Source organism: Chiloscyllium punctatum, chromosome 19 (assembly GCF_047496795.1).
Source record: "Chiloscyllium punctatum isolate Juve2018m chromosome 19, sChiPun1.3, whole genome shotgun sequence".
Taxonomy (NCBI): domain Eukaryota; kingdom Metazoa; phylum Chordata; class Chondrichthyes; order Orectolobiformes; family Hemiscylliidae; genus Chiloscyllium; species Chiloscyllium punctatum.
This window is the reverse complement of record NC_092757.1, coordinates 89,433,245-89,445,348: the sequence shown is the minus strand read 5'-3', so window position 1 is coordinate 89,445,348 and position 12,104 is coordinate 89,433,245. Positions and strand designations below refer to the sequence as shown.

Here is a 12,104-nt window from a genome sequence, read left to right as displayed (position 1 = left end):
ATTTTTGATGCAGCAGTATGAGTTATACTGTTAAAAATTTATTGAAATACTTATCTCAGAATTACTAATTTTATACAACTGAGGCAACTAGGGATACTTGTCTGTGACAAACCATTTCTTCTTTTTCTCATCAGCATTAGCAAGATCCCACAAAGAGCACTGAAATAAATTCCTAATTCAACTGTTTTAATGATTTTGGTTGAGGGATAAATACTATCAAGGCAAGAAGAAATATATCTATTCACTTAGCATAGTGTCATAGGAACTTTTACATAAACCTGAGGGAGCAGATAGAAGACAATATCTTTGTTCATACTGAATCCCTAATTATTTGATTATCAGCTAAGATTATGTACTCATGTTCTGAAGTGGAATTTCAACTCACTACTTTTTGATTCGGAAACAAGAATACCAAGGTATCACAGTTAAATAAGTGCAAGCAAATGAGGTATATATAAAAGAGAATGAAAGGAGAAACAATTGCTTTGTCAATGATACTTCATATCTGGCTGCTAGGAGAACCACAAAAAAAAATCTAGGATAACTACATATAGTTTTTCCCACTTCTTGTGGGAAAGTACCTGGCATCCACTCAATACCTTAATGGGACTGCAGCTACAATAGCAAGCTCACTCATTACAATGTTGAAAGTGAGAAGACTTACATTAAATTGAGTCTTTCATGACCAACAGCATTCCCAAAATGCTTTACAGCTAATTAAGTACTTCTGAACTGTAGTTGTTATTGTAGGAAACCCAGCCATTAATTTGAATACAGGAAAGAATGAATCAAAATGGCCTGATTATCCACTTTTTTGGATGTCAAGACCCACTTTTAGAATACTGCATACAATTCTAGTCACCCCTCTTTGGAAAGATAATGTTAAAATTGAGAAGGTGCAGAAAAGATTTACAGGGATGTTTGATTAGATTAGATTAGATTCCCTACAGTATGGAAACAGGCCCTTCGGCCCAACAAGTCCACACCCACCTCCAAAGAGTAACCCACCCAGACCCATTCCCCTACCCTACATGTACCCCTGACTTGGCAAGTTAGCATGGCCGATGTGACAGGCCTGGGAGGTGTGTGTGTGTGTGTGTGAAGACTTAAAAACAACCTAAAGGGGTAACTTTTTCACACCGAGTGGTGAGTGTATGGAACAAGCTGCCAGAGGAAGTGGTGGAGGCAGGTACAATTACAAAATGTAAAAGGAAAGGATATGGACCAAATGCTAGCAAATGGGACTCGGTCAGATTGGGATGTTTGGTCGGTACAGACAAGTTGAACCAAAGGGTCTGTTTCCGTGTTGTATACTCTATGACATGGCCTGGACAATAAAATAAAGTAGAATATTCTTGAAAATATGCCATATCTTTTTTATGCTCATTTGTGAGAACAGATAGTTTAGCATCTCTACAATAACGCAGACATTATGAATTTTTAGTTGTGTAATCTTGTCATACCATCTCTTCATGCACAGTGATGGAAAAGCTCATAACCATAGCCACAGCAAGTTTGGCAGAGATTCTGCTAGCCCTAATAATATAATAAACTACATTAGCATTAGTTAAAAACTGTTGCAGGAGATTTGACTCCATAGTATCACCTGGATTTCTTTGGCAGCCACACTGTTTGGCTACCTTCATCAGCATATCTTGTAGCCAAACTCGAGTACTCTGTAGCTGAAGTTCATGTTGGCTAGCAGTCATGTTGGGTGGTTGCTGTTTTAGAGGAAGATACAAAGACAGAGTTGAAAAATTATTTGTTTGCAGTCCAAAACTCTGGAAAATTAGAAATTATGAAGAATACCGAATAGCATTTCAAAAAATATTAAGCTCTTAATTAAAATTGGGAATGCTAACTCTACAGGATGAAAAATAGCTTCAGGAAGATACTTGAATTTAAAATGAAGCTGTATAAACATTTTAAATATTAAATACATTTGTTTGAAATTCCTTTACTATTTTAAACTCATTTATATAAGTATTCCATCATATAATAACAAAGGAATCGCCTAAAACACTTATTCATTAATATTTTAAAAACATAACACCTCATCTTCTGCCTAGACATCTTATGTTCTTCATGACTCATCACTCAATTTAATAAAAAGAACAAAAGTACTGCAGATGCTGGAAAAGCTCAGCAGGTATGACAGCATTGGGGAGAGAAATCAGAGTTGACGCTTTGAGTCGAGTGACCTTTCTTTAGAACAGGATTTATCCGAATTTAACAATTTCTGAACATGGACCGCCCTCTCCTTTGTTTGTTCTCTTCCCCAGATGTCGAGGTCCTGTCCTGTCCTTTTTGGGTTGCTTCCAGCACAGACAACTCATTTTCAAACATTTACCTCATTCACCTGTTATCTCTCTCTTGGTTTATCATTTGCAATCTCTTTATCACCCTATTCCTTCTCTCTCTCTCTCTCTCTTTCTCCCTATATCAGCACCGTGTCCATGTAGGGTATTCTGTTCACATCCAATCATTAGCATAAATTCAGCTCTAATGAAGGGTCACTGTACTAAAAATGTCAACTGTTTTCTCCGACAGATGCTGCCAGATAAGGCTGTGTTTCTCCAGCACTCTCTTGTTTCAGATTTGCAGTTTTTTGTGTTTAAACATAAGCCACCTGAGTTCTACTGTATGATCATTGTAAGTTAAAATGAGATAACAGTAAAAATGTTGCTAATTGCTATTTATACTATACTTAATTAGCATTAAGCATTGAATAATTCTTCACCCAAATCGACTACATTACGTCTCCATATATATTTTCACTAATTTTAAAAATCCTGCATATTAATCAGATTATTAGACCATAGGATATGGGAGCAGATTAGGCCATCAGCCCATCGAGTCTGCTCTGCCATTCGATCATGGCTGATAGGTTTCTCAACCCCATTCTCCTGCCTTGTCTCCACAATCCTTGATCCCCTTACTAATCAAGAACACTTCTATTTCTGTCTTAACACCCTCAATGACTTGGCATCCACAGCCCACTGTAATAATGAACTCCACAGTTTCCTCATCATCTGGCTGAAGAAATTTCATTTCATCTCAGTTTTAAAGGGGTGTTCTTCACCCTGAGGCTGTGCCCTCAGATCCTTGTGTCTTCTACTAACGGAAATATCTTCACCATGTCCATTCTATCTGGCCCTCTCAGTATTCTGTCAGTTTCAATCAGATCTACCTTCATCCTTCAAAAAAACCATTGAATACAGACCCAGAATCCTCAACTGCTTTTCATATGACAAGTCATTCATCCTGGGATCATTCTTGTAAACCTCTTATGAATCCTCTCCAATGCCTGAACATCTTTCCTTAGATTTGGGGCCCACCACTGCTCACAATATTTCAAATGCAGTCTGAGCAACGTGTTTATAGCCTCAGCAGTACATCGCTGCTCTTGTTTTCTAGGCCTCTTGAAATGAATGCATCTGCCTTCTTAACTGCTAAATGAACCTGCATATTAATCTTAAGAGAATTGTGAATTGGGACTCCCAAGTGCCTTTGTGCTTCAGATTTCAAAGCCTTTCTCTGTTTCGAAAATAGTCGACATCTCCAATCTTCTTACCAAAATGCATAACCACACACTTTGCCACTTTGTATTCCATCTGCCACTTTTTTGCCCACTCACCTCACATGTCTAAGTCATTCTGCAGCCATCCTGCTGCCTCAACATTATCTATTCTTCCATCTCTTTTGTGTTATCTGAAAACTCAGCAACAATGTCCTCAATTGCTTCATCCATATTCCTAATGTTTAATATGAATTGTTGTGGTCACAATACTGGTCCCTGTAGAAGTCCACTAGTTTAGAAGACCCTTTTATCCCTACTCTCTTCCTTCTGTCAGTCAGCCAATCCTCTATGTATGCCAGTACCTTACCCGTAATACCATGGGCTCTTATCTTATTTAGCAGCCTCCTGTGCGATACCTTGTTAAAGGCCTTCTGGAATTCCAAATAGTTCACATCCACTGGATCTCCTTTGTCCAACATGTTCATTACCTCCTCAAGGAATTCCAACAGGTTTGTCAGGCATGATCTCCCCTTGACAAAGCCGTACTGACTGAGCTCTATTTTACCAGCAATGTGCAATCACTGTATCAGTCCTTAATAATGGACTCTAAAATCTTACCACCAAAAAGGTCAGACCAACTGGCCTACCATTTCATATCTTCCTCCTCCCTCCCTCCCTTTTTAAACAGGAGTGTTACATTAGCCACTTTCCATTCCTCTGGTACCCTCCTTGACTCCAGTGATTCTTGAAAGAGCACCAACAATGCCTCTACAATCTCCTCAGCTACCACCTTCAGAACACTGGGGTGTAGTCTATTGGGTGCGGGTGGTCTACCAACTTTAGATTTTTCAGCTTATCCAATACCTTCTCCTTACTGCCACACTCATTGCTGACCTCTGACTCTCTTGAAGTTCTGGTATGTAGCTGATTTCTTCCAATGTGAAAACTGATGCAAAGTAATTATTTAGCTCCTCCACAGTTTCTTTGTTTCCCATTACTACTTCTCCAGCATCATTTCCAGCAGGCCAATGTACACTCTTGCTTCGCTCTTATCTTTTAGATATCTGAAAAAACTCTTGCTATCTCCTTTTATATGACATGCTGTAAAGGAATACCTCTCTGGACATTAATGTAACATTAAAGAGTTAGACTGCAAAGCTGAACATTCTGAAAGTGGTTGGGGGCGCCATTCTGTCTCAGGGAGCATACAGGAATGTGGATGATTATCCATTGTAATTCACACTTCATTTAGACAAGCCATTTATTACTACTCTCTTGCTATTATCAAATTAAACTATCATTCAATCCCTTCCATTCAGAAATGCTTTCTCGCCATTCCCTGAAGCTAGGTATGTCGCACCTGCATTGTCTTGGGGAATCACTGAGTCAGGAAATCGTCTGCATAACGATTCCCCAGGATTAGAGCATTTACATTTACATTATCTCTGAGGATGATCTCATCCTACCATTGTACCTGGGTTAACGTGTTTGTGAGGGAGTAACTGGGGGTTGTCTTGATGGCATGTGACTATGGGGCAGTGGCCAGAGTATCTGTGAGCATGGTCAACTTACCGGTGTAAAGGGGATATGTTTTCTTTGTTCAGTGCCTCACTTTGACCCAACTTTGCATGCCTGTGAAGAGGGTCAAAAGTGGGTCACCTAGCTTGTACAAGCTTTAATAAACTTTAACTGTTTGCAGAAGTTGGTGTGTGCAAATTGCATCTTGTGTCTGAAACCTCGGGAAAAGAACCTAACAAAGCGAGCTTACTCTCATATTTCATTTTCTCCCCTTATCTTTCAATTATCTTCTGCTGTTTTTAAAAGGTCTTCACCACGTTGTATGCTTATCCTTTTGCTTTTATGCGGTCTCTAACTTCCCTTGTCAGCCATTATTGCCTCATCCTTCCCTTAATGTTTCTTCTTCCTTGGAATTAATTTCTGCTGTGCCTCCTGAATTACCCCCAGAAACTTCTGCCATTGCTGCTCCATAGTCTTCCCTGCTAGGTGTCTTTTCCATCCAACCCTGGCTAGCTCTTCCCTCATGTCATTGTAGTTACCTTATAATAGTGTTAGATCTAATTCAATCTTCTGCCTCCCAAACTGCTGGATGAATCCTATCATTTAATAGATAGTGCCTTCTCGGGGTTCCTTCACCTTCAACTTCCTAATCAAGTCTGCCTCATTACAAATCACTAAATCCAGAATTGCCTGTTCCCAAGCAGTCTCTACCACAAGCTACTCCAACAAAAATTTCGTTGACATTCCACAGATTGCTTTTCTTGAGATCCGCTACCAACCTGATATTCCCAGTCAACCTAAAGTCCCCCATGATTATTACAATCGTGCCTTTTTTACATGCCTTTTCTGTCTCCTGATTTATTTTCTTCCCAACATCTGACTACTGCTAGGAGGCTTGTATACAACTCCCATCACGATCTTTTTTCTTTTGTGGTTCCTCAACTCTACCATACAGATGCTACACCTTCTGTCTCTATATCATTTCTAATGATCAATTTAATTTCATTTCTTACCAATAAGGCAACCCTGCCCTTCTGCCTGTCCTTGCTATAGGAGGTCTATCCTTGGATATTTCGTTTCCAGCCCTGATCCCCTTGCAGCCATGCCTCTGTGATACCTTCAACATCATTCTGCCAATTCCAATCCACGGCATGAGATCATTTAATTTGTTTCGTATACTGTGTCCATTTGAGTACAACACCCTCAGTTCTGTGTTAACATTCACTTTCTCATAACTGTCCGTTTATCTGCAGTGCCTGAAGTTAGATTCCTGATCCTTTCCATTCTCCCTGTCTTATTTCTCGTTCTGGAAACTTTAACCTCTGCTAAGCCCAATCCTCCCTTTCCAAAATTTTCCAAGCAACTAAACCATCCATCCCAATATTTAGTTTAAAGTCCTGACCACAGCCCTAGTTATGGGATTCACAAGGACTCTGGTCCCAGCATGATTCAAGTGGAGTCAGTACCATTGGAACAGTTCCCTCCTTCCCCCGTTCTGATGTCAATATCCCATCAATTCAAAAACATTTCTCCCACACCAAACTTGCAGCCATTTGTTCATCTCTTTATTCTTGTTGACCCTGTGCCAACATACTCATGGTTCAGGTAATAATCTGGAGATTACCACCTTTTTGGTTCTGCTTTTTAATTTAGTCCCTGGCTGCACAAATTCCTTCAGCAGAACCTCTTTCTTCTTTCTTCCTAAATCGTTGGTACCTACTTGTAATTATAGATAATTGTAAAAGAAATTAAGTTTTTCACCATTTTGAACCAACTTCCTATGAGTCAAGCCACAGCCTCTTATTAAAGGTTCTCTGGAAACTGACAAAATGATTAAGATTTAAGTAAAAATACATTTTATTACTCACCAGCATTGCACATTGAACTTTTTCAAAGGGAACAAAATTCTCAAAAGGCACTGAAATTGCTATTGTAAAAGAACTATTGATGTTGACAGCCACTCTGGTATGTTGTTCAAATAGGTTCTTCAAGTAAAATGTTAGATGATAAAGAGACCACATATTTTTCAATTTTTTGGGACTATAAATGGAAATGGTAGTTGGACTGTTATTAGAAAAATAGGAAAGTTTAGCAACCTGAAAGACAAGTATTCTATATTGTCAGTTAGCTTAGTTGGCTGGATGGCTGGTTTGCCAACAGCATAAGTTCAATTCTCACACTGATTGAAGTTACCATGAAGGACTCTCCTTTTCAACCTCTCTCCCCGCCTGGAGATGTGTTGACTCTCAAATTAAACCATCTGCCAGTCATCTCTCTCTAATGACAGAACATTCCTGATGAAGGGCTTTTGCCCGAAACGTTGATTTCGCTGCTCGTTGGATGCTGCCTGAACTGCTGTGCTCTTCCAGCACCACTAATCCAGTATTTGATTTTCAGCATCTGCAGTCATTGTTTTTACCTTTTAGCCCTATGTACTGTCAACCTGAATTGTTCCTTTGGTTAACTGTAAGCAATGTCATAGAACATAGAACAATACAGCACAGAACAGGCCCTTCGGCCCACGATGTTGTGCCGAACTTCTATCCTAGATTAAGCACCCATCCATGTACCTATCTAAATGCCGCTTAAAGGTCGCCAATGAATCTGACTCTACCACTCCCACGGGCAGCGCATTCCATGCCCCCACCACTCTCTGGGTGAAGAACCCACCCCTGACATCTCCCCTATACCTTCCACCCTTCACCTTAAATTTATGTCCCCTTGTAACACTCTGTTGTACCCGGGGAAAAAGTTTCTGACTGTCTACTCTATCTATTCCTCTGATCATCTTATAAACCTCTATCAAGTCACCCCTCATCCTTCGCCGTTCCAACGAGAAAAGGCCGAGAACTCTCAACCTATCCTCGTACGACCTACTCTCCATTCCAGGCAACATCCTGGTAAATCTTCTCTGCACCCTCTCCAAAGCTTCCACATCTTTCCTAAAGTGAGGCGACCAGAACTGCACACAGTACTCCAAATGTGGCCTAACCAAAGTCCTGTACAGCTGCAACATCACCTCACGACTCTTGAATTCAATCCCTCTGCTAATGAACGATAATACTCCATAGGCCTTCTTACAAACTCTATCCACCTGAGTGGCAACCTTCAAAGATCTATGTACATAGACCCCAAGATCCCTCTGTTCCTCCACCTGACCAAGAACCCTACCATTAACCCTGTATTCCGCATTCTTATTTGTTCTTCCAAAATGGACAACTTCACACTTGGCAGGGTTGAACTCCATCTGCCACTCCTCAGCCCAGCTCTGCATCATATCTAAGTCCCTCTGCAGCCGACAACAGCCCTCCTCACTGTCCACAACTCCAGCTATCTTTGTATCATCTGCAAATTTACTGACCCACCCTTCGACTCCCTCATCTAAGTCATTAATAAAAATTACAAACAGCAGAGGACCCAGAACTGATCCCTGCGGAACTCCACTTGTAACTGGACTCCATGCTGAATATTTACCATCTACTACCACTCTCTGACTTCGACCGGTTAGCCAGTTTTCTATCCAATTGGCCAAATTTCCCTCTATCCCATGCCTCCTGACTTTCCGCATAAGCCTACCATGGGGAACCTTATCAAATGCCTTACTAAAATCCATGTACACTACATCCACTGCTCTACCCTCATCCACATGCTTGGTCACCTCCTCGAAGAATTCAATAAGACTTGTAAGGCAAGACCTACCCTTCACAAATCCGTGCTGGCTGTCCCTAATCAAGCAGTGCCGTTCCAGATACTCATAAATCCTATCCCTCAGTACCCTTTCCATTACTTTGCCTACCACAGAAGTAAGACTAACTGGCCTGTAATTCCCGGGGTTATCCCTATTCCCTTTTTTGAACAGGGGCACAACATTCGCTACTCTCCAGTCCCCTGGTACCACCCCCGTTGCCAGTGAAGACGAGAAGATCATTGCCAACGGTACTGCAATTTCCTCTCTTGCTTCCCACATAATCCTAGGATATATCCCGTCAGGCCCGGGGGACTTGTCTATCCTCAAGTTGTTCAAAATGTCCAACACATCTTCCTTCCTAACAGATATCTCTTCTAGCTTATCAGTCCGTTTCACACTCTCCTCTTCAACAATACAGTCCCTCTCGTTCGTAAATACTGAAGAGAAGTACTTGTTCAAGACCTCTCCTATCTCTTCCGACTCAATACACAGTCTCCCACCACTGTCCTTGATCGGACCTACCCTCGTTCTTGTCATTCTCAGGTTTCTCACATACGCATAGAATGCCTTGGGGTTATCCTTGATCCTATCCGCCAGGGATTTTTCATGCCCTCTCTTAGCTCTCCTAATCCCTTTATTCAGGTCCCTTCTGGCTATCCTGTATCCCTCCACTGCTCTGTCTGAACCTTGTTTCCTCAACCTTATGTAAGCCTCCTTCTTCCTCTTTACTAGACATTCAACCTCCCTCGTCAACCAAGGCTCCCTCACACGACCATTTCTTTCCTGCCTGATCGGTACATACATATCAAGGACACGTCGTATCTGCTCCTTGAAAAAGTCCCACATTTCCACCACATCCTTCCCTGACAGCCTATGCTCCCAACGTATGCTCCTCAAATCCTGTCTTACAGCATCGTAATTTCCCTTCCCCCAATTGTAGAAACTTCCTTGTTGTGCGCACCTATCTCTCTCCATAACCAAGGTGAAAGTCACAGAATTGTGGTCGCCATCACCAAAATGTTCACCCACTAACAAGCCCACCACTTGTCCCGGTTCCTTACCGAGTACCAAATCCAATATGGCCTCCCCTCTGGTTGGACAATCTACATACTGCGTTAGAAAAGCTTCCTGGACACACTGCACAAACACCACCCCATCCAATCTACTTGATCTAAAGAGCTTCCAATCAATATTTGGGAAGTTGAAGTCGCCCATGACTACGACCCTGTGGCTTCTGCACCTTTCCAAAATCTGTTTCCCAATCTGTTTCTCCACATCTCTGCTGCTATTGGGGGGCCTATAATAAACACCCAACAAGGTGACTGCACCTTTCCTATTTCTGACTTCAGCCCATACTACCTCCAGAGGCAGATCCCCCTCAAACTTCCTTTCTGCAGCCGTTATACCATTTCTAATTAGCAATGCCACCCCCCCTCCTTTTTTACCACCCTCCCTAATCTTACTGAAACATCTGTACCCAGGAACCTCCAACAGCTATTCCTGTCCCTCATCTATCCATGTTTCCGTGATGGCTACAACATCGTAGTCCCAGGTACCGATCCACGCCTTAAGTTCACCCACCTTATTTCTGATACTCCTTGCATTGAAGTATACGCACTTGAGCCCATCTCTGTGTCTGTAAGTAGTCCCTGTCAGTGCTACCTTCTCCACAGCCTCCCTACAGTCTTGGACATCCTGACACACAGCTAGCTTACTTGCTGGACTACAAGTCCGGATCCCATCCCCCTGCCAAATTAGTTTAAACCCCCCCGAAGAGTGCTAGCAAACCTACCCCCCAGGATATTGGTGCCCTTCTGGTTCAGGTGCAACCCGTCCTGTTTATACAGGTCCCACCTTCCCCAGAATGCAGTCCAATTGCAGATTCACTAAATATTATAAAGTTCCTGCCATTATTGAACTTCCTATGGACAATCCCCTGGACTTTGGCTTCATAGAAATATAAAACTAAAAAATTGGTTAGCACTGTTGCCTCACAGCGCCAGAGACCCGGGTTCAATTCCTGCCTCAGGCGACTGACTGTGTGGAGCTTGCACATTCTCCCTGTGTCTGCGTGGGTTTCCTTCGGATGCTCCGGTTTCCTCCCACAGTCCAAAAATGTGCAGGTTAGGTGGATTGGCCATGCTAAATTGCCCGTAGTGTTAGGTGAAGGGGTAAAAATGTAGGGGAATGGGTTTGGATGGGTTGCGCTTCGGCGGGTCGATGTGGACTTGTTGGGCTGAAGGGCCTGTTTCCACACTGTAAGTAATCTAATCTAATCTAAAACATTCCTTAGATGCCTAATGTTTATATAAGTTAGTCCTTTCCATGCCGTACTCACCAGTAAACTGGGCTGATCTGGATAGTTGCTGAAGTGCTTCTGTACATAAGGTATCCCCATTAACTGGAAAATGATCTGTCTTTGCTCAGGATTCATCAAATGACCTTCAAGTTCATGAGCAAGAGCATGTTCTAATTTTTCACGTACCTGAGTTCAACAAAATGTAAAGCTCAACAATGTGAAGTGTGGAACAAACTTTTACACAGAACCATCTGCTTTAAAATCAATTTTGTCCTCCATTTCTTTTAATGTTTAGCAATATCCTTTTTTTTAAGAATAATTCAGTTTATACAAACTTTAGTATTTTGCGCTATGAAGAAACTGTGCAAATATCATGCCACGAGAAATCTCAAGTTTGTGTTTCACAGAACACAAAATGTATGCCTTTTTTTTTCTTTACTGCACTCAAGGGTTACACACCATATTTTATTAGAGATGCAAAAATATTGAAAACAATACGGTAGATAGAAGCAAAGAGCTGAAAGATTATCAAGGGTAGGTGGAAATGTGGAAGAGAGGTTACAATCAGATCTGCCATGACTTTATTGAATGGCAGAACAGGCTCAAGGGGCTGAATAGAATACTACTGATCCTTCTTCACATGTCTAAGGGTTTTTATTCCTCCAATTTGGGATGCCTCTCTATTTGTACTTAGCTTACAAATGGCAGCTACAAATAGTCACTAACCCATTCCTCACACAAGGAAGAAATGTACCTTTAGTGGTGGGAAAATGATAGTGTCACAAGCTGGGGTTTTGTACAATTCATGGTGTTGCAAACGTAGGAGTCCTTTGTATCCATTGTGCCTGTGCTGGCTCTTTGAAAGAGCTGTCCAACTTCATTCCCTGCACATTTTTATTTAGCTATACATTGAATTTGCTTTTGAAAGTCACTATTGAACCTACATCTACTACCCTTTCAGGTAGTACATTCCAGAACACTACAAAGCTCTACATGTAAGAATTTATCCTGATCTTCCTTCTGATTTATCTGCCAATTACAATACCTTAGATCTGTGTCCTTTGGTTTCCATTCCTCCT

At 41.5% G+C, this 12,104-nt stretch overlaps 1 protein-coding gene across 1 annotated transcript in view; it reads right to left on the bottom strand.

Moving 5' to 3' along the window:
- LOC140491600 (uncharacterized) overlaps positions 1-12,104 on the bottom strand; it is a 161,154-nt gene that overhangs the window by 116,963 nt on the left and 32,087 nt on the right. Inside the window, exons 3-4 of the mRNA XM_072590028.1 lie at positions 11,065-11,211; positions 1,607-1,721 (exon numbers count right to left, since the gene is read on the bottom strand). Coding sequence (XP_072446129.1) covers positions 1,607-1,721; positions 11,065-11,211 — 262 coding nt within the window. The remainder of the gene's footprint in view (positions 1-1,606; positions 1,722-11,064; positions 11,212-12,104) is intronic.